At 44.8% G+C, this 25,645-nt stretch overlaps 1 protein-coding gene across 2 annotated transcripts in view; it reads right to left on the bottom strand.

Annotated features, from left to right (window-relative positions):
- The window catches only part of LOC122809337, a 2,116,265-nt gene that overhangs the window by 1,196,414 nt on the left and 894,206 nt on the right, over positions 1-25,645 (bottom strand). For both annotated transcript variants that reach the window (XM_044080743.1, XM_044080744.1), the window contains exon 9: positions 1,157-1,205. In XM_044080743.1, the coding sequence (XP_043936678.1) occupies positions 1,157-1,205 (49 nt within the window). The remainder of the gene's footprint in view (positions 1-1,156; positions 1,206-25,645) is intronic.

Raw genomic sequence — 25,645 nt, forward strand, 5'->3', positions numbered from 1 at the left:
TTAAAAAAAATGGCGCCTCTAAAACAACATTTTACTTCTTGTGGCTCAAAAAAGGAAAAAATAAACTGATGGGAACCCATTCAATATCATAGTTACTAAAGAAGTGTAAAAAGTGGATAGGGTCTTGAAGATTCAGTCTTACCTCATGAAATCAAAGTGAAGTCTTAAGGTAAAATTTAAAAGTGACAAACACACACTAGCTTAAACCCCTAGCAATCAATTTTAACAGAATTTCTTTTTTTTGCAATGAATTTTTCTTAAGAAAGCGAAAGCATTTTTTTTTTTTTTATTATTATACAGGAACCAGCATTACAAAAAACGACCAAGGGCAAACATTAGCAATGAAATACTTTTCAACGTAAAATTCTTTAAAAGACAACCCTCAAAGCCAGATGTTTTAGACCCTGGCGACAATTTTGACATGCACAAAAAAAGCATAGCTTTCCCTCACTAAAAGTGATGCTTTGTGTTGAATGCACTAATATTTTTACCAAACTGACATTTAAACTTGGTTAGGCAAAACCATCATACACAAAATTAAGTTCTGAGCTACAAAAGTTCAGTGTGACAACTCTCAAAGCTAGAAGCTTTAGGTCAGACATGAATTTTTAAGTCAACTTCATAAAAAATTATACTTTACTGTGAATCCTTTAAAAAGAAAGCCAAAACTCTCTCTTTAGTAGATCCCACATTTAACAAATTTTAGATGAAATATTCATGAATACATTCATTTTGACGTAAATATCTTGATAACAATCTTCAAATTTATAGAATTCTGACAAAGATAAAACATTTCCTCACAAAAACATTCAACAGGTAATTCCACACAGAGAATCCTAAGGACCCAAGAAACAGCGGTAAACTGTTTCTATGACAATCATAACAAAAAGCAATGAAACAGTTGAAAGTAATCCTAGTAAGCTAACTGAAAAAAAAGTGCATGGAAGAATGAAAGGAACAGGAGAGCTCAGGATAGGGCAAATGCATAAATGCAACCTTTTTAATCAGCAGCATATAAATGGCATGACAAACTCTTGTTGGAGGCAATCTCTTACACTGATGAATAAAAACAAAATTATTTTAACTCCTCTAAAACATTTGTAAAAGGTTAAAAATATATGCTCACATATTAACTACTAAAAAAAAATTAACTTACTTTTTGTTTTGGTAATCACTGATGGTGCTGGTGCTGTCATGGCAACAATCTACAAGCAAATAAAAATCAACATTAGAAAAATAAAATTTTAATTCCTATATGTGGTTAAGTGACGCAGTGTGACAACAGTGTCCTATCCATTTTTCTCATCACATTATCTGATCTATGAACTGACCCTTCCTTGCCTATTTAGTAACCAAATTCATCCTCTTCCCCCAATAAGAACTCTTGCTTTTTCCCTACATGTCAACATAAGTTCCTATACAGAGTCATGTGTGTTTCATGCCAACCTAAACATGCTGTTAAGCATCCTAATGCAGACTGCAGAACCAAGCCTAGCATTGAGCTTGCCAGTTTGTCCCAACCACCAGCAAGTATGTTCCCCCTAAAACAAAAAAAAAAATGAGACAGATCTGACTCCTACACAACAAATACAAGTAAACACTAGAAAACATAAAAGGAAACTTCAAAGGACAAGGCTGCAAAGCAGAGGCTACCCGAAAACAAGGCAACAGCAGAAGAATTTTGGGATCCATCTATAACACTCTCCTTGTAGGCCAACTTTTAAGACAGGAATGTACAAATTATATCAATCAGAATTTCGTCCTTGATGTTTCAATCACTGGGTGGAATCCTAAATGGTAACTACAACAGGGTGGAAAGAATCCAAAGTACAGTCAAAGAATAAAGGCTTGGTCCTGAAGATCAGGCAGACCAAAATACTGCTGGAGTTGTAGATGAAAGAATAACAACTGGTGAAATGGCTCAACCTCAGTATGAATAAAAGGCTCTCCCCCCCTCTGGTTTCTAATTTGGTGGGGGGAGAGAATAGAATAGTTCAGAAAAATTTCAGATCTTTGGAGGGAAAAATGCATGGGTTGCTCATAACAAAACACACTCCTTAAGATGGATCAAATATCCTTCCACAAATAGCATACACCTTCCAAAACCAAGATACACAGGTCCTAGACAGCAGGAATGGCATTTCCAATAGCTAAAGATCAAAGTTACTGAACAATGTGTCCCAAAAGGGGAGGAAAAGACGCATCAATCTTGAAGTTGAGAACCACAGAGGAGATGATTTTTAAAGGCATCACTCCATTACAGAAGTCCTTGACCATAATCCTGGCTTGCAATAGTTAAAGACCGGCAGAAATAGTTAGCATACGTACACAGTGACTTTCAAAAAAACTGAAGTAAATGTACAACAGATGCCTGTTATATCCTAGGTCAACTGGATGACCAGTGCAATTTCTCTACACAAATGGAAAATTTAAACCTAGCAGAAAAGGTGGTCTTGTCAAATGGAAGGCATCCAACTAGCTTCATTCAGTCTATATCCATAACATTTAGCAAGGTCACAGACCTATAAAGTACAGATGTGTTACAAACTTACCTTAAAAGCAGATTTTTAAGTAGTTGCACTATTACAGCCCTCACTTCTTGGATTACCCACCCTGGAGATAAGTAGGCTGCAACTAGCCAAATTTCCAGTATCTTACTTTCTCCCCAGTGTTTTCTCTGAAACCCACTCATTCAGACTTCAGCACATCAGTGGTGTAAAGGCTGCACTTTCAGATGCCATCTTCAGATCTTTCTTGGCAAAGCCAATAGCAGGGGCACAGCCCCAATTGCCAGTGTCCAGTGGACCAGGTGAACTGCCACAACCCTGTTTCTCCAGAAAGACAGCTAGCAAAGGAAGGATGGGGGCCTTGACAGGTACAGAGGGGGAAGGTATAACCTTAACAATGGTGTCATTCCAAACCATAGATGGTCCAGACAGTAGTGTGAAGAAGGAAAGCCAAAAGAAAGGGATGGGAGGTGGGAGTATGGACTGCAACAGTTAAAACTACGTGAACATTACATCCAAGTTAAGTTCTTAACACAGCTGTACTATGCTCATTCTAGTATTCATTGCTGGAGTCCTCACTTGTGAGTGCTACTTCAGCAAAGAATATTAAGGAAGACTACTTGCTAGTGGGAGGAGAAGCCTAGCAGGACAGCAGATGCAAATCCTGCCTTGGGTTTAGATGCACAGCCCAGATTCTAATTTTGTGATTGTGTGTGCAGAAATTACCAGGAAACTGCTTTAAGGAGGGTCTCAGCGGTGGCCCCTCTAAAGAAGGCTGTGGATGCAGATGTGGCTCTAAGCAGGCCGTACCTTAATACAGTCTGGAACTGGTTTCCCATAACGATAACAAAAAAGAAAGAGTGCTTAATCAGGTCTACCCCTTTTCCCCCTTTGCAAATAAGACCAACAATTTAGATTTTCTGCAATTGTTGGTTCTGTGTAAAAAGAATGGCAGAAGTCCATATACAAGTAGGGAATACAGGGCTCTTTCCCCTGAGTTTTGTGGCTCAGGAGAGAAGACTGATAGTTGCATGACCGGGTTAACTGTCAATTCTGAGACCAACTTAGACAAAAAGGGATTGATATACAGCCCCAACTATGACATGGTAAAACACCAAGAAAAGCTCTTTGCACATCAAGACATGGAGCTCTGAGGTTCTTCTAGACAGAGGAATCTGCCACCAGAACAAAATCTTCCAAGACAAACTGAATGGTGAACAATACATGTTCCAAAAGTGAGTAAGGTTAATTTCTCTAAAGCATAGCTGTAGTCTCATGGAGGATTGCTTTCCAGAAGGACTGAGACGGATGACCCCTCATAAGGGATTGCCTAAAAGAAAGCCTAGAATATATGGGAGATTCCATGGACAGACATGCTGAAATAAAATCGTGGATTTTTACAGATGTGCAAGCTAAACCTGAATTTATGTTTGACAGGTATTCCAGGACTAATTTCAATTTAGACTTTCACAGGTGAAGGCCCCTGGACTGGCACCAAAAGCATAATCATTTTTCACTTTGCTGGGTATTCCAGCTTCCGCCATAATGTTAAGCACATCCTCAGAATATTTATGCCTGCTGAGGATCTGGGAACGATAATCCAGGCTGTTACCCTTAGTGTGACAAAGTTGGGATGCAGCAGAGCTTTCTGATTTAGGGTTGAAGCATTATCTTACACCTTCCTCATAAGGTTGTTCAGGACAGGAATTCAGTACAGACTTGGTCAAACACTTGCCTTGAGAATCATTTACAGCTTTTTCTCCTTCACTTTTACCAGCATCATGGTTATTAAGGGTTTGGGATGAAAACTGTACATGAAGTATTGTTGCTACTTGTGAAGCGAGCAGAGCCTGCCACCACAATAGACAGAAGTGAGTTGCATCCCCCACCCCATTTGTTCATGTACCAAATTCCTGTGGTATTACCTATCCTTCACCACAGATCTGCCTCCTTCAGGGGAAGAAGGAATGCTTTCATGACCAGGGTGTGTCACCATATCCCTAATGCTGACTTCCTTGCTTCTTCATTCCATTTCCCCAGTTCCCTTATATCCATCAATTCTCCATACAGATCCCCATGCTATGCCTAAGGAGTTTGTGGTGACAGTAAAAGTTAACAGAGGGGACAAGAAGGGCACATTGCTGAGTCCACCATGAGCTTTTTCCTTACAAATGGCATCATGCAAACCTTGGCCTACAGAGGGTGCATGTGCTAACACCAAACTTTCTCATACAGATGCATGCTAAGAGAACCATCAGAATGTGTGCTGCTAAAAACCTCAATAGCCTGTGATGATTCCCAACTACAATGTCTGCTTTCTGAATATTACTGCAGTAGTACTCTATCAATAGCTTCGATTTCTCCTCTGAGAGGAGGGCTCTCAAATCAGAGGACTCCAGGCAAAGTCCAAGGAAGACCACTTTCTGAGATGGCATCAGAGAAGTGTTTTCACTGTGACTGTCAGACCTAGGTTCTTGAAAGAGCTCAGGATGAAATTAAGAGTGTGAGACACAACCGTAGGACTGTGCTAAGATCAGGCAATGCTCTAACAAGGGATAAATCATTTTGTAAACACGTCTGCATGCAATGATCAAGCCAAAGAGCAGAAAGTACAGTTTTGTACATACCATAAATGTATATGTTCGAGTGTTCACACTGCTGCAGTCATTACACTTGGGTTATCCTACAGTCAGGCAGTCCCGCAGTCGGCCAGAGTTCCAAAGTCTTGGCCCTGCGTTGGTTGCTGTCGCTTCTTCCCTGACGTCACTGCACCAGGGGTATATAAGATGCATCCGACGCCATTTTCTTCAGTTTTTCTTGCCACAGATGTCAGGTGCCTCCAAGTAGGAAGGCAATACATATTGCTAATAAAAAAAATATACATACAAAATAAAAACAATACCTTCAATTACAAGCAAATACACCACAAAGGTTGTATAGGATAGAAACGTATAGATAAGTCCAGCTAGTTCAGAGGGGATGGAGGGAGGGTAACCTGGAGTGCAGCAGTGTGAACACTCGAACATCTACATTTATGGTAGGTACAAAACTGTACTAGGTTTATCGTGTTACACTGCTGCAGTCATTACACTTGGGTAGAATCACAAAGCTAAGGTTGGGTGGCTGGTCTATAAAGAGTTCGGATTGGCTATGAGGCCCTGCAGAACTGCAGTGGCAAATCCTGCTCTGGATTTAGAGGAAAGAAGCAGGTGTTAATGCTTGAACTCCAAGTTGCAGCCTCCAAAATTTCCTTGGTAGGTACTCCTCTGAGAAAGGCTGTTGAAGTGGCTGTTGCCCTGGTGGAATGTGGCCTAATGTTATGTGGGACTGATTTTCCATGTTGTGTGTAGCAGTAACGAATACAGTGTCCTATCCATTTGAGATAGCCTTGCCTTGTGATCCTGCAGCATATGCTACAAACAGTTGCTCAGTTTTCCTGAAAGCTTTTGTTTTGTCCAAGTAGAAGGGTAGCTGCCTGTGTATGTCCAAAGAATGCAGAAGTTTCTCCCCTTTATTCTGGGGGTTTGGATAAAAAGTTGGCAAATGCATGGTTTGGTTAAGAGCCACACTAGATACCACTTTTGGCATAAAGGTAGGGTTTGTCCTTAAAGAAACCCTGTCCTGATGAAAAATTATAAAAGGTTCCACTGCCATTAATGCCTGTAGCTCTGAGACTCTTCATGCTGAAGTTAGTGCCAGGAGCAGAGCTGTTTTCCATGATAAAAATTTTAGATCAGCTGTATTGGTTGGCTCAAAAGGTGGAAGGGTTAGTTTTTCCAAAATGAAATTGAGGTCCCAAGTTGGTGATGTTGCTCTCCGGGGCGGTCTTATGTTTTTAGCCCCTCTGAGGTACTGCTTTAGCAAGGGATGAGAGAATAAAGAAGGATCCGTGTTGTAATGTGCTGAAATGGCAGAGGCGTGGATCCTAATTGATGAGAAGGATAGGCCTCTGTCCAGCATCTCAATTAAGTACTGTAAAATCTGAGGAATGTTTGGAACAAGAGGGTCAAGGCTTTGAGCCTGGTTACAGGCGCATAATCTCTTCTATTTTTCTGAGTAAGCTTTCCTGGTGCTAGGCCTCCTGGTCTCCAAAATGACATCCATACCAGCTTTAGAGAGAGAGGTGTTGCCTGTTTGACTAATGAATCTGCCATGCAGCCAGGTTTAGGGTTTTGAGCTGACCATGCAGGATCTGATTGTTTTAAGTCAGGTGGTGTGGAATTTGAGGCAAAATCCATGGTGGGCCTTGAGCTAAGTTCCTTAAGATAGGGTACCAGTGCTGGTGTGGCCAGTCTGGAGCAATCAGGATAATCTGTGGTTTTTCTTGTCTGGCTTTTAGAAGTACCTTTGAAAGGAGAGGGAGTGGCGGGAAGGCATAAACTTTTAGGTTTTTCCAGCTGAACAAAAGAGCATCCACTTTCCATGCTTGTTTGTGATAAGTTCTTGTGCAGAATTTTTGTAGTTGGCAATTCAGTGGGGGGGCAAAAAGATCTATGTCTGGGCATCACCATTTTTGTGTTACCATGCTGAAGATTTGTGGATTCAATTTCCATTGGGGAGGGTCCATGATATTTCTGCTTAGATCGTCTGCCAGGGTATTTTTCTTTCCTGGCAGGAATTGTGCTTGCAGGTGAACTTGATACGCTACAGCTGTGTTCCACAACATCATGGCTTGCCTGCATAGGGGATAAGAATGAGTGCCCCCTTGCTTGTTTATGTACCACATTACTGTGGTGTTGTCAGTCTTTAATAATAATTGTCCTGGATGCAGAAGGTCCTTGAAAGCTGTTAGGGCATTTTGAACAGCCAACATCTCTTTTTGATTGATGTGAAGATGCATCTGGTCTGTGGTCCACTTGCCCTGAATGCATTTTCCTGCCATGTGTGCTCCCCCAGGCGTAATCCAAAGCATCTGTTGTTAGAGTCTGCCTGGCTGTGAGTAGGGTAAAAGGCTGACCCTTGTTTAGGTGATATGCCTGTGCCTGCCATCGAAACTCCTGTTGTAGGCTGGGAATCATTGGTATTACTGCTTCTAAACTGCGAGTGGAGTCCAAACACTTTTTAGGTACCATTGTAATTTCCTCATATGCAGTCTGGCATATGGTATTAGTAGCACGCCATGAATCCCAGGGCCTGCAGAATTTTTCTTGCAGGAAGATGGGACTTTTTTGCCAGTAGTTGAAAATAGTGAGTTAGTTGAACTTGCTTGTCTAGCGTGAGGTAAGCCATCTGGGCAGTTGTATTTAAGCTGGCACCCAGGAATATAATGTGTTGCGAGGGCACTAGTTTTGACTTATTTTCATTTACTGTGTACCCTAGAGAAATTAGTAACCTTTTTACAAATGCCAGATGCTGTAGAAGAATGTCCTTTGTCTCTGCTTGAATGAGGCAGTCGTCCAGGTATGGATATATTTGAATTCCTTTTTGTCTGCAAAATGCAATTACTGGTGCCAGGCACTTTGTGAAGACCAGGGCGCAGTAGATAAGTCAAAGGGCAGTGCAGAGAATTGGTAGTGCATTGTACCAGCTTTGAATTTGATGCATCTTCTGCAATTTTGTCTGATAGGGACATGCAGGTATGCCTCTGAGGCCCAGAGTAACAAGCCAAGCCTTCTTGCCCAGCATGGCTAGAAGCTGCTGTAATGTCAACATTTTGAATTTCGGAATATCCAGGTAAGTATTTAGAATTGAAAGGTCTAGTATGGGCCCTCCAGGCCTTGTCCTTTCTGGGGACCAGGAAGAGTCTTGAGTAAAATCCTTGTCCTTGTTCCTGCTGTGGTACTTTTTGAATAGCTCTTATGTCCATGAGGGCTGAAATTTGTTTTTGCCCCTCTGCCCATTGATTTTGTGGCAGGTCTGGCATTCCTTTTAGCCTTGGTAAAGTATGAAAGTGGAACCTGTAATCTTGAGACACAATATTCAGAACCCATTTGTCTTGGATGATTTTTGCCAGTTTTGAGAAATAAGTGCTAGTTTTCCCCCTAAGGGGGCTTCCAAAAGGGAAGTGCTTGGCATACGAAGGGGAAATTCATTGTGACCGTTTCCTGTAAGGTTGAGACTTGTCCTCACCTCCTTTTGGGGTTGAGGTGCCTCACTGTCGTTGTCTGTTTGGGCCTTAGGGTTGAGATCTGCCTCTTGGGCATCTGTATCTGCCTCTCTGTGGCATGTCTGACACTGGAAAGGACCAATTCTTTGTTGGCCAATTTCTGCTAAATCAAGGTGGCTGTACCTGTAAGAAATCCTTGACTGTTTGCATAGGTTCATAGGTTATAGGTTATAGGTTAAGTACTAGGCTAATTGCCCCTGTGAGCCATTGTAAGCCTAGCCAATTATCCCTTGTGAGACTCAAACCCTGCACCTTGTGTTTGTAAGGCAAACACCTTAACCATTAGGCCACCCTCCCATCCCTTCAGCTTTATCCTCCATTTTCTTTAACACCTCTTCTGCCTTAACACCAAACAATGTATCATGCTGTAAGGGAGCATCCAATAATTTTGCCTTAACATGATCAGGTAAACTCTGTTCTTTTAACCAAGCATGCCTTCGAATCACAGAACCTGTAACTACGGCTCTACAAGAGGCCTCTAAAGAATCAAAACCACATTGTAGAGTACGTTTCCCCACCTGTTCAAATGCATGCAATAAATCTTTTAGTTATGTACTTACCATAACTTCGGATGTATGGGATCCATCTCGCCTACATTCATAACTGATGGGTTCGGAGCCAATCCATCGGCTCCGACTCAGTCACTATATAGTAGAACGAAGTCTCTAATTGGCTGGGCTACCCCTTATTCCAGAATGCACCACGCCTGCTTCCCCAGATCTTGTTTGTTCGCTTTCATACCTACATCCAGACACAGAGACATACCAGCAACTGTAACAAACTAAAGTCCTTCAAGAGAAAAACTCAGTAAGTAGCAACATTCCCTCTAAATCCAATGGGAAGGGGGAAGGAGGGCAGGTACGTATGAATGTAGACGAGATGGATCCCATACATCCGAAGTTATGGTAAGTACATAACTAAAGGATGTAATGGGATCCTATCTCGCCTACATTCATAACTGATGGGACAGCGTCCCTAGCACCTAAATCCCAGGTGGCTCATTGGAAAACACTCCTGAGAACTGTGGAACCAAAGGAAGCTCTACCCAGAGAAGCCACATCTATCTTATAATGAGAAATGAAGGTGTGTGGAGAAGTCCAGGTAGCAGCCGCACAGATATCATCTATTGATAATTTGGAGTGGAATGCTACAGAAGTAGCCATTGCCCTGGTAGAATGAGCCCTGACTGGAAAAGGTAGCTCTTTGCCGGACCGTGAATAAATGAAGGCGATGCAATCTTTAATCCATTTGGCTATGGTGGTTTTAGCCACCGGTTGGACCCAACCTATTTTCCGCAACGGACACAAACAGCTGATCTGACTTTCGTGTCTGATTGGACCTACTTAAATAAAAACGCAGTTGTCTGTGAACATCCAACTGATGGAAAATATATTCTGCGCTATTGGAGAATTTGGGAAAAAACACAGGGAGCTCCATGGATTGTTGAATGCATAAGGGGGATGCTACCTTGGGCAAGAAAGAGGGATTTAACTTGAGGGACACACTGTCTTTGTGAAAGGTCAAATAAGGAGGATTACAACAGAGAGCCTGAAGCTCTGAAACCCGCTCGGCAGAGGTTATTGCCACCAAAAAGGCGGTTTTCCAAGATAGAAATTTTATATCACAAGTAGCTGCTGGTTCAAAGGGGTAGGCAGTTAAAGAAGTTAGAACCCTATTCAGGTCCCAAGGGGGCACAAGATGGGCTATTGGGGGCCGAAGGAGCCATGCTCCTTTAAGGAAAGATTTGCAAAGCCTGTTTGCCATTAAGGAAGGCTCAAAGGAGACATGAAAATTAGAGATAGCCGCCAGTTGGACTTTAATTGTGGAAACTGAAGAGCCCAAATAAAACAAAGAAGCCAGGAATTCTAAAACCTGAGGTACTGGGGCTCGCTAAGGGGATCTATACCTCGTTGCTGGGCCCAAAGAGCAAACCTCTTCCACTTGCTGGAATACAGTTTAATAGTGGAAGGTTTGTGAGAAGAGGACAAAATGTGGATGACGTCTGGAGAAAAAGAGTTATCTCTGACTAAGGTTGGAAGTGGAGTAACCAAGCGGCCAACCTCAAGGACCTGAGGGATGGGTGAGACTGTCCAAACTGATGAGTCAACAGGTCGGGCACTAGGTCCAGAAACCATGGGCCCTCCACCGCATACCTCAGAAGGAAGGGGAACCAAACCTGACGAGGCCAGTGTGGAGCGATCAAAATCATGTCGCTCCCTAGATAAATCGCCTTCTGTATCACCTTCGGGAGAAGGGGAACCGGAGGGAAGGCGTAAAGTAGACCGGGGGGCCAACTGTGAGCTAGAGCGTCCCTGGGAATCTGCCCCTGAGAGGGAGTCAGAGTGAAGAAGTCCCTGCATTTCGCATTGTGAGGACTGGCGAACAAGTCGCAACAAGGGAGGCCCCACTTGGCGAAGATGTTTGCAGCCACCCTGTCGTTGAGGGACCACTCGTGGGGTAACAGGAGAGTTCTGCTCAGCCTGTCTGCAATCACATTGGATTTCCCCGGAATGTGCGTTGCCACTAGGAAACACTGGGTAGAAATCGCCCAATGCCACACTCTCATGGCCTCTCGGCAAAGAGGGTAGGACCTGGTTCCGCCTTGCTTATGTACCAGACTACCGACATGTTGTCGGATACGATCGCAATAGTACCCCGTGGAAGAGCATGATGAAGTGCTTGCAACACCAGTAGCACCACTCTCATTTACAGGATATTGATATGCAAGTGCGTTTAGTGAGCCTGCCATGTGTGCCTTGGACAGACCTGTCCAGATAATGACCCCCCCCACCCTGTCTGGGAGGCGTCCGTGGTCACCATGGCGATGGGAGGCTGAAGGGCAAAGGGTCGCCCCTGGTCCAGGTTGGACCGAAGCAGCCACCAACGTAGGTCCCGACGGCAAATTTCGGTAATCTGGACCAAATGGTTCAGGGGAAGTTCCTGAAAAGACCATTGAACTGACAAGTAGCCATTGCAGCACCCGCATGTGCAACCTGGCTAAGGGGACTAGTAGAATATTTGAGGCCATCGTGCCCAATAACTGCAGAATCAATCTGGCCTGAACTCGTGATCTGGGTAACAAGGTTTGAACCTGAGACTGCAGGACCTGAATCCTTTCTACCGGCAAGAATGCCCGCATTCTTCTTGTGTCTAACTCTGCGCCTATAAATGTAATACGCTGAGACGGCTGCAGCACAGATTTTCCCCAATTGAACGTGATTCCCAGTGAATGACCCAAACTGACTGTGGTCATAAGCGCCCAAACTAATAGATGCTTGGAGATGGCAGTAAGGAGCCAGTCGTCTAGATAGGGAAACACTTGGAATCCTAGACTTCTCAAGTGAGCTGTCACTACTGCCAGACACTTGGTGAACACCCTGGGGGCTGCGGTGAGACCAAAGGGCAGTGCTCGGAACTGGAAATGACTGGTTCCCATGCGGAAGCGTAAATGACTCCTGGACTCTTGACTTATCAGAATGTGATAGTAAGCGTCCTTGAGATCTATGGAGCACATCCAGACATCCTTCTCCAATAAAGGGAGAATGGACTGAAGGGTGACCATTCGGAATTTGGATTTTTTTACAAAGCGATTCAATGAGCTGAGGTCCAAAATGGGCCTCAAGTCCCCTGTCTTTTTTGGCACCAAAAATAGTCTTGAGTAAGTTCCTGATCCGATCTGGTCGGCGGGGACAGGCTGGATGACTCCTTTTCTTAGCAGCTTTGAAACCTCGACCGCTGCTTGATCCCGCTGACTGGGTGGCACGTCCGGGATTTTCCTGATAAGAAGAGGGGGGATCTTGATGAAAGGGATGAGATAGCCTCCGGTTATGGTTCGGAGCACCCACTGATCCTTGGTGATAGATTCCCAAGCCTGTGGGTGTTCCGCAAAACGACCCCCGACTGGCTCCGGAGATGCGCAGTCGGGCCACGTCTTAGGGACGGGAAGCGTAGGATGGACCACGAAAGGAATCACGGTCTCCAGAGTTACGGGGGCCTCTGCCACCTCTGGGGCGGCGTCTTCCTGAATCCCCCCCGCCTCTAGAGGGGGGATCACTCGGTGGAGTAGGGAAAGGCCTTTGAGACTTCCTGAACCACATTTTCCCTCCTCTCTGGGCCTTGGGATAAGTTCTAGAGGGGGCGGAAAAACGGGCCCCCACGGCAGTCAAGGTCTTGCCCTCCTGCTCGCACCGAGTCAGTGTGTCCTTCACCTTGGGTCCAAACAGGGAGGACCCATCAAATGGGGCGTCGGTGAAGGAAGACTTAAAAGCCTCCGCAAAGACACACAAGTGTAACCAGGCGTGTCTTCTAAGAGCCACGCCTGTTCCCGCTGCTCTACTCGCCCCTTCGGCCGCATATGAGATGAGCCCCATGGACGAGTTGACTATCGAAGATAGGGTAGTCATCTGGGCGCCAACGGTTTGGGCCAACGCCTCAGGAAGATGACCCGTAAGAGACTCACCTAACTCTTTGAGGAGGTCCCTTTGGAGCCTGGTAAAATGACAAAGGTAATTCAGCGACCGCAGGGTAAAGGCCGCTGAAGAAAGGGTACACTTCCCATACCTATCCATGCTCCTGGAATCCCTGTTAGGAGGGTGAATAGACGTTGAAGCCTCTGCCACGTCTTGCTGAGTGGCAGATGCCACCACCATCGCACTGCAACTTCTTTAGTCAAAAATTCCTTTTGAGGAGGGGCTGAGAGGAACTTGTTAGGCATGGCGGGCACCGGTTCCACAGAGTCAGGGTGTTCCCACACCCTTCGAGAAACTAAATCTAGTAATTTATCAAAGGGTGGAGACACCCAGGAGGCGGAGGGCTGGGCCCCAAAAGCCTTGAGGAAGACTGACTCCTCCGCGGAAGGGGTTTTGGACTGCCAATCGCCTCTCTGTCTCAGGATCTCGAGGATATCTGAGAATGAGACGTCATCCGAGGACGATTTTGGGGACCCCTCTGCATCACCGAGGTCAGTATCTGATGTGATAGACTCATCCTGGGAGTCAATGTGCTTCCTCTTGCACAATTTTTTTCTTGGAGGTTCATCTGAAGCGGATTCAGAAGGACCTCCCGGGAGAAGGGAACCCTCCAAGGGGGTATCCTCAGGCCCTGGGGCCCCACTGTCGTGGGATTGAAGCACACCAGAAGCACCAGTTCCCAAGTCTAGGGACTGTGAGGTAGAGACTTGCTCAGCCGGCAAGGACATGGCCAGCGCACTCCTCATGGCCTCAAAAGCAGGACCTCCAGACTCTACGGAGGACACCAGCTGAGAGACCACGACGGTACCGGGAATCCCTGCGGCCGACGCTCCAAGGGGAAGACTAGGCACCGAAGCTACCAGTTCCAAAGTGTTCCCCTCGGCCCCGACCGAGGAAGTCCCGGTACTGAACCCTGACGCCGAGGACAAGGTAGGAATAATGGTCGGAACAGAGAAGCTCCGAGGGAATCTCGGTTCCGACTGGACAACTCTGCTCCGCTCTACCATCACAGACTCCAACGGCTCCGAGGAGGTTGGAGGAGGAATCGGATGCGAAGTGGGGGCTGGCTCCAGAGCAGAGTGGGCTGGAGCAGAGACCATTTTTGCAAAAACCAGGGACTGGAAAAGCCTCTGGATAACGCTGTCCAAATCTGAGTGACAACCTGGAGGATTTAGAGGAAATAGATGGGGGCCGAGACGACACCTCTCTTGGCTCCGATAGACTGGGGGACCGGCTCCGAAATGGCTCCAACACCATCGGCACCGGATCCGGAACCGTATGAATAATCATCGGCGCCGAAGGGGACTTCGGAGCCAGAGGGGAAGAGTCTGAGCTGCACACCTCCAACGGCTCCGAGACCAAGGGAGCCGAAGCAGGTGATTCGCCTCTCGATCCCCCAACCTGAGGAAAGAGGTATCGAGGCAGACCCTTCCACCCGAGGCTCCGAAGTCAATGGAGCCGAGGAAGAAGAGGTCGACCTATGCTTCTTGGAAGTCGGTTCCGACGGACTGGTCGGAGCAGACGACCTTTTCTTTTTAGAAGCTGGAGAGGAAGGAGAAGCCAAAGCTTTCTCAAAAGAGGGCTTAATAAGGCCCTTAAGGATCAATTTATTTTTACGTTCTTGAAGGACCCTAGAGGAAAAAGCATGACAAACACTACATGTTTCCTGCAAATGTTTCGGTCCTAAACAATACACGCAAACACCATGGCTATCAGTAATAGACATTTTGTAGTTGCACTTGGTGCACTTTTTAAAACCAGACTTCTGCTCTTTTGACATCCTGTCACACAACTATTTTTACCACGAAAGTAACCTTAAAGTAGGGCACGAGCCCTTGATTCAACAACGGGACTGGCCCGAGATACACAACACAAAATGGGCAGAAGCCCTCTAACTAAAAACGGGCTTAGCCCGATAAAGTAGGACGTACAGTAGGGTGAAAAACAAACCTAAAAGTAGACAATTTTAACACATTGACTCACAATAAGGGCAAAGGCCCTCTAACTTAAACGGGCCTTGCCCGGTAAGTAGAAAAAATACCAATCACACTGAAAAAGGTTCACACACACAAGTAAAGCTGTTAAAACAGCTGTTTGTTAAATTAGTGAAGAAACCCCTAGGTCAAAAGACCAAAAAAGTAATAATAAAGCACTTAGCTTCCAGCCAAGTCGAGACCACGTCTAGGTTGAAAAGCGGCAAACGAAATCTGGGGAAGCGGGCGTGGTGCATTCTGGGATAAGGGGTAGCCCAGCCAAATAGAGACTTCGTTCTGCTATATAGTGGCCGAGTCAGAGCCGATGGATCGGCTCCGAACCCATCAGTTATAAATGTAGGCGAGATAGGATCCCATTACATCCTGCATTTCTTTACAATCAGGAGCTTCTGAGGTTGCAAGCATTTTCTGTTTTAACTGAGCCATTAAATATTGTTGGTACTTAAGCATGTGAAACTGGCAATTTAAAGCTCTTACTGCTAAAGTTGCAGAAGTGTATACTTTCTTCCCCCATCTATCCAAACCTATGGAATCTCTGTCAGTGGGTACTGGATTTTTTGCAATGGAAGCCTTAACCCCTTTTGGACCCTGGGAAATAGTTTCTGGATCAGCAGAAGGGTTTTTATAAAGAAACTTGTGAGAGTCAGGGACTCTATAATATCTATCTGGCTTGGCTGGTGCAGGGGGCAAAGAATCAGGAGATAAGCTGGATTCAGAGAACACATAATCCACAATATCTTGCACAGGCGGAATAGCCAGGGGCCTCTGCTGAGGCAATAAAAGGAAATCCCTGAGCCTTTTCTTGGGTTCTGAGTAATCCTGACTTTCCCAATGGAAATGCTCCCTCATGGTATGTGAAGTTTCCCCAAAAGAATAATCCTCAGGAGGAGAGGCTGAAGGGATAGATTCTTCAGCATTAGAGTCCTCACAGGGGGGTAGAGTATCCCTGGTCTGAAGAGGAATCAGAGGAAATGGAAACCTGATCAGACAAATCATAGTCTGTATCCTGCCTACGCCTTTTCTCAGGAGGGGGATAGGAACCCCTGATTAGAGTAATGAGGTCTTCGGCCATTTTAAGCATCTGCTTCTTAGGCATGGAGGACTGTCCAGGAGAATGCTGTACTTGTTTCTGTCTTTAATAGTATTTTTGTCTTGGCTGTTGTTTTAATGGTCAGTTGCGAAGGTCTGAAAACACCCTCAGAAGCCGATGCCTGCTCAGCGGCTCTGGACCCATCTGAGGGATTAGTTTCCGTAGGCCCAATACCTTGAGTTTCCAGAGGCCTAGTTGTCTCCACGTGGGAGTCGGAGGAGGCCTGTGGCTCTGAGGTAGTGGGTGTCAGGGACTGCGAAAGCGCCTCACTGAGAACCAGCAAACCGGCGACTGGCCTAGAAGAGGTTTCGTCATCTGTTTTGGACCTTGGATGCCTGTCTTTATCCTTGTCCTTGTGTTTTTTTGGTATTGCGGTCGTCGGTTGATACGACGGCATAGTATAATTGAACCTTCAGCCAAAGTAGTGCAAAGCAAAATCAAAACATCTTTTTATAGTGCGTTTGTTAAATCTAGCACAAAACAGACAACTAGTGACATCATGATCAGGGCCTAGGCATGGAATACAGTAAGAGTAGAAGTCCTTAAGAGGTATTTGCTTCCCACAAGAAATACAATTATTAACTTTTTCTGACATCGGTCTGAGGCAAGAAAAAAGTTTCCCCAACGAGGTACTTAGCTTTACTGAAGCCTTCGGATCTGAAATTCGACTTCGAAAATCTCAGGAGTCGGCCGACCGGCACTTGCGAACTGCTTCTGCTTCGGGCACCACGCGGCAAGAAAGACTGAAGAAAATGGCATCGGATGCATCTTATATACCCCTGGCTCACTGACGTCAGGGAAGAAGCGAAAGCAACCGACGCCGGACCAAGACTTTGGAACTCTGGCCAACTGCGGGACCGCCTGACGGCAGGATAACACAAGTGTAATGACTGCAGCAGTGTAACACGATGAACATCAGTGAACAATGTACTCTGACTACTGCAAAATGTTAGGACCCTTCTGTGTTATGCTTTACGCCACTAGAATATGCAGGCAGGTAGGTGCCTTTCAGGTCCACAGTCATCATAAAGAACCCCTGAAAAAGTAGTTGCCAGAGTCCATCCAGGTTGAGCATTCAGAACATGGCAACCTTTAAGAATTTCTTTAAGTGAGAACAGAGCCAGAATATGCCTCCAAGGATATTCTTTCCTTTCTATAGCTCCTGTGTCTACAATGCTTTTTGGGACATGAGCAAAGAGGTCAAAATGTTCTTTGGGTATTGTACACCAAGAATGACTCAAAGGATGAGTAAGTACAAAAACCACAGCAAAGATGTGAAGAGACAGCTGTCAACAACATGGAAATAGCAGAATACCTTTACTTCCTCCTTATTTGAAAAAAATAGGAAGTGGAGGCAGACTGCTAATTTTTATGATGGGGGCAGCCATCTCCTCGTATCTTGGCCATAATGTTTATCATGCCTAGCCACCATTAGTCCTATGCAACATTTTTCCATGTTTTTATTAAAACAAAATGCACCCTCCAATTTTTGGTACAGGGAACTATAGAAGAACAGTGTCCATTTTGAAATGTACGATTTTGTGGTGCTTGATCTGCTGGATTCTTTTAGTATTTGCAAGATGTCTTCAGTAAACAAAAGTCTGGAGTGTATACATACCAATCATCCACCATGACAGTCTTCTGGCTGTATGAAGCCTTTGATTTGAGTGAGGCGATCCAAGTTCGGCAATAGCATGGTTCTTCCTTGGTCATGCCAAGAGGAGTGGAGAACAAATACTGCTGTGCCAAAGGAGGGCTAGCAGGATGACCACTGGCCCGTCCTCCCTGATTTTCTCAAACACCCTGAGAATTAAGTATAAGGAAAGGCAATGAGAAATGCACCTGTGTCCTTAGAAAGGATACACCATCCTTTCTCAAATTGTCTTTGTGTGTCACATTTGAGCAGTATTTCTTGAGTTACTTCTTTTGGTTTAAGCAAAAAAGGTCTACTGTCCGGCACATCCCACCAGTATGTCAGTTAAAAGAACACATCTCTTGAGCATCCACTCGTGTAGGCCTACAGCTGAACTGCTTAGCGAGTCTGCCAAGCAATTTTCCCTTCCTGGAACACATTGGGCCAGGGAGGTCATAACCATTACTAGCTTCCTGCTGAGAGGGTAGGGAGTCGGTGCCTCCCTGTATGTCAATGTACAAGCTCACAGTGACACTGTCTGTCCTTATAAGGAAGGTTCCCGATTTCCATTTTATCTTGAATGCTATTAGCTCTCTCTGGACTGAAATGATTTCTTTAAGGTGAATGGACTTTCCCAAATGCCGTGCACAGTTGCTTCGCTTGAGAGGACACTAAACCAGGTCTGAAGCATTGGTTGGCGAGGAGCTGGGTTACCACTAGCATTTGGAAGGGGACACTCTGGTTGTTTTGGTATGCATGAATCTAACAAAGCAGATCTTTCTTGTTGCAGAAAAGAGGAGGCATTTGAATTTGCAGGGAGATTTGTCACTGGCAGCGTGCACCCTCCCCCAAAACACCTTTACTAAATCTTCACACTTTAAACAATGACACAGGTACACATACATCAAGAGAAAAGGAAATAGACCATAGCAATAGGGTTTCTTTATTTTCATGCATTATACATATATGCCTTCTTTTTACTGATCATTCATTCCAACATTACATAAATTGCTCAATTTTTGCCTTCCCTTAAACCTCACTCCTCCCACACTATTGTTTGTATTAATTCTCACAAATTCCATTTATTTTTATGTAATTTACTCCCACTCTGAAAGCTCCAGCTTCCAGTTATTTTATTTCATTTACACTATTCAGTACTTCAATTCAAGCTGGTTTAGATTTTGATTACCATTTTCAAGTACAGTTGTGTAAGTAAACTTGCAACAGGAGATGGTTGAATGATCACTACTGCAGTAGCCTAAGCTATACAGGTTATATGCTGCACAGAATATAACAGCTTCCAAAGCGTTACAACACCTTCCACATGTCCAAACCATTATCTCAATCTCAGCTGACTCGGACAGATTTGGCTGCCAGGTCCTTCAGTGTTTTCATGCAAACTAGAGAGAAGCTGAGCCCTGACAGGACATTGCTAGGAACATAAAATGTCTACACCTACACCCTGGCATAAAAAACATACAAAAAACCAAAGGGAAAGGAGGTAGGGAGCAGGTGCTGCAGCAGTGAACATTTGAACATCTATTGTTATGCTAAGTTTACTTACACAACCATACTATGCTCATCATACTGATTACTGGTGCAGTAGCCTAAAAGCTATATGGGTAGATTACCGAAGCTTACTAAATTAGAGGTGTGGAAGGAGAAGTGTACAGCAGCCCCTGTTAAATGGTCCTTGCAAAACCTGATCTAGACCTAGTAAAGGAATCAAGCTTCTAGTGCTTTGCAAAAGTATGCATGGAGGACTAAGCAGTAGCTTCTAGAGTACTTCTAAAATCCGGCACTTTCTAAAAAAGTCATCGATGAAGACAAGGCCCTGGTAAAGTGGGCCTTGATCTTGCCTGGAATAGTTTTGTTGTGGTAGGAACAAGAGACAATTACATGAAACAACCATTTGGAAAAAATCAGCTCTGACACAAGTTGTGCCTTCTTACCTTCACAAGAAATGAACACCTGATCTGAAGTTCTGAAAAATTTATTTCTGTCAAGGTAGTACCAGAGTTGTCGATGGATATACAAGGTATGAAATATTCTCTCCCCCCTCACTTCTACGTTTAGAGAAGAATATGGAGATGGACAGTTTGGCTTCAAGTAAACTTGAATACCACTTTAGGCATAAAATAACTCATTCTCAAATAAACCCTGTCTCTGTGGAAAATGAGAGCAGGATGACCCACTACAGGAGCTTGCAAACCAGACACCCTTCTAGCAGAGGTCAGAGCAGACGGTAAAAAAAACTCTCTCATGTTAAGAACTTCAAGTCAGCCATATCAGCTTGTTCAACTAGTGTAAGTGTTAGTTCTTCTAACACAAAATTAAGATCCAAGGAGGAGACACCAGTCTTTTTGAGGGTTTCTTACGCAATACCCTTTCAAGAACATTTTAACAAGGAAATGTCTTGAAAGAGAGGGATCCATGGACACATGCTGAAATGGTCAACAAATGCTTCCTTCTTGCTTGTTTATGTACCACATAACTGTAGCATTGTCTTTAACAACTAAGTGGTCTTGGGGACCAAAGTTGATTCAGAGTTAAATACCCTCTTTACAGCAAGCATTTGTTTTGTATTTGTATGCTTGCGTCTGTTTTGTTTTTTTAACCCAGACACATTGCACTTTTATCCCTCCTGACACTACTCCCTAGGCAAACTCTCAAGGCATCTGCGGTGACTGTTTTAGTGGGTGGGGAAAGGGTAGACCGCGAATTAGTAATATTTGATCTATACCAAGTGATTTCTCTTCTCACAAATCTCGTAACTGGAACCTAAAGGATAATGGGTGTTGGTGCTAGGATGAGAGACTTAAGCTGCCATTGCCCCTCTCTCATGTGGAGTCATGCCAGATGCACCATGAGAAGAAGATGCCATGAGACTCAGACTCCTAAGGTACTTTCTCACAGTGACTGAAGTCTTAGTGGAAAATCCCTGAAATAGATCTATTTTTTTCCCCCTGAGGGAAAAAAAGCTCTTTGTACTGAGATGCCCACCAGGCACCGCAGAAACACAATCTTGTGTGATAGCATCATAAGACTTTTGAATAATCACTTGGAATCCCAGTCTGCCCTGGTGTTCTCTGACCAAAGTAAGAGATTCCTGATACTTTCACAAAGAGACTGCAAAAATATACTAGCAGTCTAAATATGGAAAATGTGGCTACCCTGTAGCCTGCAATGGCTACAACTGGAGCTAGACACTTTGCGAACACACTTGGAGAAGTGGGTAGCCTAGAGGGTGAGAGAGAAAAAGTACAATTGTGTACACTTACCATATGTGTAGATGTTAAAGTGTATTCACTGTTACGGTCATCACCTGTGGGTTATCCCTGCTGTGGCAGCCCTCGGCAGGCCCAAATACCAGAGTCAATTTTTTTTGCATCGGCTGCAGTCACCTGTAGTCTGACGACAGGTTGACAGTGCTATAAACCAAGGCAGCTGATGTCGTTTTCTTGCCCTAACCAGTCAGAAGCACAAGGAAATAAGATAAACTGGTTCTGGTTACTAAAAGCCACCATGGGAAGCTTATGTCCCCGTAGGGGAAGAGGATATAAGGAGGATGCAGGATGGGAAACTAGGACTGCAACAGTGAATACACTCAAACATCAACATTTACAGTAAGTGTACACAACTGTACTATGACCTTCGGGTTTCACTGTTGCAGTCATTACCTGTGGGAGGATTCCCAAAGCTGAGGAGAGAGTTGCAAGGATAGGTTAAAGCCCTAGGCATGGGTCAAGTAGGCCCTGCAGAACTGCAGAAGCAAACCCTGCCCTAGACTTAGAAAAAAGAGGTAGGTGGTAATGCTTTGTAAAGGTAAAGACAGAGGTCCAGGTGGCAGCTTCCAAGATGTCCTTGGTGGTGACTCCTCTGAGGAAGGCTGTGGAAGTGGAGGCTGCCCTAGTGGAATGGGTACAAATAAATTTGGGGGGGGGGTTCCCCATATAGTCTGTAGCAGAAATGGATACAGTGTGACATCCACTTGGAAATGGTCTTCCCCTCTGCCCCTAGGGCAAAGCTGACAAGTAGCTGGTCTGTTTTTCTGAAGGGGTAGTACGGTACAGATAGTATCAGAGTGGTTTGTGCATGTCTATCAATTGCAGAATTATTTCCCCCTTGTTTTGACGGTTGGGAAAGAAGTTGGGTAGATGTATGGCCTGGATGAGGCTCACATCAGATACCACCCTGGGCATAAAGGACAGGTTAGTCCTCAGGGAGACCCAGTCAGCATGGAAAATGATGAAGGGTTCAACAACCATGAGTGTCTGGAGTTCTGAAACCCTTCTGGCTGAAGTAATAGCTAGTAGGAAGGCAGTCTTCCAGGAGAAGTATTTCAATTATGTTGAAGCAGCAGGTTCGAAGGGTGGTAAGGTTAGTTCTTCTAAAACTAAATTCAGGTCCCAGGCTGGCATTGGAGGCCTTCTGGGAGGTTTGATATTAGAAGCCCCGATGAGGAATTGTTTAATAAAAGGATGAGAGAAGAGGGATAAGGTCTGAATCATAAGGGGCTGAAATGGCTGAGGCATGGATTTTAGTAGGAGAGAAAGAGACGCCACTTTTGAGCAATTCTGCTAGGTAATCCAAGATAAGAGGGATGGAAGAATTTGAGGTACTGGCCCCAGGAGCAGAATATTTTCCATTTCCCTGCGTAAGATTTTCTGGTGCTGGGCCTTCTGGCCTCTGTGATAATGTCTAGGATATGTTTGCTTAACAGGGACTCCTTGTTAGCTTTTAAGGTATAACCCATGCTGAGAGATACATCTGCAAGTCTGGGTACAGCATCTCCCCCCTTCACCTGGATCAAGAGGTCTGAGATCAGGAGAAGCCGTTTGGGGGGGCTGTAAGGTCAGGCTGCGCAGTAAGGGGTACCAATACTGTCTGGGCCAATCTGGAGCAATGAGGATGGCCTTTGGTCTCTCCTTTCTTATTTTGATCAGTACCTTGGGAATAGAAGGCAGAGGAGGGAACACGTACACAAAGAGGGAGTTCCAGGGGAAAATCAAGGCATCCACCTTCCATGCTAGGAGGTGATACTTCCTGGTACTGGACTTTTGCAGCTGGTGGTTGAGGTGCGAAGCAAAGAGATGCATCTCCAGAGTCCCCCACTCCTAAGTGATTTGCAGAAAGATTTCCCTGTGGAGCTGCCATTCGGGGGGGGGGGTCCAGTAAGTTTCTGCTTAGGTGGTCTGCCAGGGTGACCACTGGTAGGTATTGGGCAATTAGGTTTAGATCCATGGAGACAGCCGTCAGCCAGAGGTTCATGGCTAGTCTGCACAAAGGGTAAGACTGGGTCACCCGTTTGTTGATATACCACATTACTGTGGTGTTGTCTGTTTGTATAAGGAGGGCCTCTAGCCTGAGATGGGGTTTGAAGGATTTTAGAGCCTTTTGTACTGCCATCATTTCTTTCTGACTGATGTGTAAGTGAAGGTGCTGGGCATCCCTAAGACCATGGGTGCATCTGCCTGTTAGGTGAGCGCCCTAAGCAATGTCTGAGGCATCAGTGGTGATGGTCTGGCCAGTAGGGCGGAGGATGAGGGCAAGGCCCTTATTCTTGGCTCAGGCCACTGCCCTCCAGAGAAACTTGGCTCTTATACATGGGATCAGATGGAGAGAGGTCTCTAGAGACAGAGTGCTGCAGCAAAGGTTCTTTAGATACCACTGAAGTTTTGTCATGTGAAGCCTGGCCAAAGGAATTAGATGGATGCAAGATGCCATGTATCCCAGGGCTTGCAGGAACTTCCTCGCAGTGAGGTGACTTCTGGAAGCCAGCTAGGTAAAGCAGAGAGGCAGAAACCTCTGCTTTTCTGGAGATAGGAAGGCCATTTGGGATGCTGTGTCTAGCAGAGCTCCCAAGAAAATGATCTTCCTGGTGGGTGTTTGCTTTGATTTCTCGTTGATGGTGAACCCTAGGCAAGTTAGGAGGGATTTGACAAAGAGAAGGTCCTGGAGCAGTTTTTCTTTGCACTCTGCCTGAATAAGGCAGTCGTCCAGGTAAGGGTAAATCTGTATATTTGTCTGCAAAATGCTATGGCCAGGGCCAAGCACTTGGTGAATACCCTGGGTGCAGTAGAGAAGCCAAAGTGCAGCACTCAGAACTTAAAGTGTTGTGATCCTGCTCAGAAGCACATGAATTTCCTGCAGGATTCCCTTATGGGGATGTGGAGGTAGGCATCTTTTAGGTCTAGGGTCACTAGCCAGGAATTTTTGTTAGCACAGGCAGCAGCTGCTGCAATGTTAGCATTTTGACTCGGGGGGGGGGGGGGGGGGGGCACCAGGGAGGTGTTCAGAATGGATAGATCCAGGATGGGGCGCGAAGTGCCCTCTTCTGGGAAGAAGGAATAATCTGGAATAAAAGCCTTTGCCCACTTTATCTGAGGGAACAGGTTCTACTGCCCCAGGATATGAGAGTTTGGACCTGTTTCAATGCCTCTGCCCACTGATTTGGAGGTAAGCCAGGGTACCCTCTTAGAGTCGGGACTTCTCTGAAAGAGAATCTGTACTCCTGAAAAATTATCTTCAAGACCCACTGGTCCTTTGTTACAGAAAGACAATTTTCTTTGAAGAGGGAGAGCCTTCCTTCTAGTTTCTGGTGAGTGAAGGGAGGGCAGAGGGGGGGAGGGGGAGTCATTGTGAATTTTTTCCATAGAAGGGTGGCTTAGAACTCCCTGCCTTTGGGGTGGAAGTGGTCCACTGTTTGCTTCGCTGCTGGCCCTGGGATAGGGACCTGGTCTGTCCCTGTGGGGCTTACTATGGCCCTATCTGCTAGGTACAGGGAAGGGCCACTGCTTAGAGGGAAAGTTCCTGCTGAACCTGGGAAGTTGAACCTGAAAGAAATATTTTACTGTCTGCATTGATTTCGCTTTGTCTTCCATCTTTTTAAGAACCTCCTCTGCTTTTACTCCAAATAGGTGCTCCTTATCCAGGGTTGCATCAATAAGTTTAGACTTGACATGATCAGGGAGAGGTTTATTCCTTCAGCCATGCATGTCTCCCAATGACAGATCCTGTCACTGCTGCCCTGCTAGAGGCTTCTAGGGCGTCATAGTCATAGTGTAATGAGTGTTTGGCCACTTGACAAGCAGAGTGCATTAAATCTGCTAACTCTCTTGAATTGGCACAGTCAGGAAAGCTAGAAATCTTTTGTTTTAATAGTTCCAGTGTGTGTTGCTGATAATTTAACATATATAACTGACAACTGAGTGCTCTGATAAACTAAGGTTGCAGAGGTGTATACTTTTTTACTCCATCTGTCCAGAGCTCTGGAGTCGTCCTCAGATGGACAGTAAAATATGACCAAAAATTCAACATTCAGAAAATTTTAATAGTAAACAAAACTTTGAGACACAGGCTCTTTTTCAATGCATAAAAACACTTTACAAACTACCATTTTTAAATATAAAGCCAGCCAATAAACAGCAACAAGCAACTCATGTGACACTGACATCAGCAACAAATAAGAATAAAAACCTTTTTAAAATATATGAAACAACACAATTATATTATAAAATGTCACATTTAGCTTTCAAACTTGGTTTGATACTGTTCGCAAAATTCAAACCAGGTAAAATATCAGATCTAAAAAAATTGATAGATTTATATTCAGCAGTTTCAGTGGCATTAACAATACTACCACCCTTTCACATGTGAGTGGCATCTGTATTCATAACATGACGATAAAGTGCATTAGTTTCTACTTTTCTTTTTATCTCAGAAAGATGTACACATTCTAAGTTTTCTATTACTTTTACCAATATAAAATGCACTACATTTAGAACACATAGCCATATAAATTAATATTACAGGTACCATATGTTTTAAGATAAAATTTCTTAGA

This window comes from Protopterus annectens, chromosome 8.part0, assembly GCF_019279795.1.
Source record: "Protopterus annectens isolate FY-2018-M chromosome 8.part0, PAN1.0, whole genome shotgun sequence".
Lineage (NCBI taxonomy): Eukaryota > Metazoa > Chordata > Ceratodontiformes > Protopteridae > Protopterus > Protopterus annectens.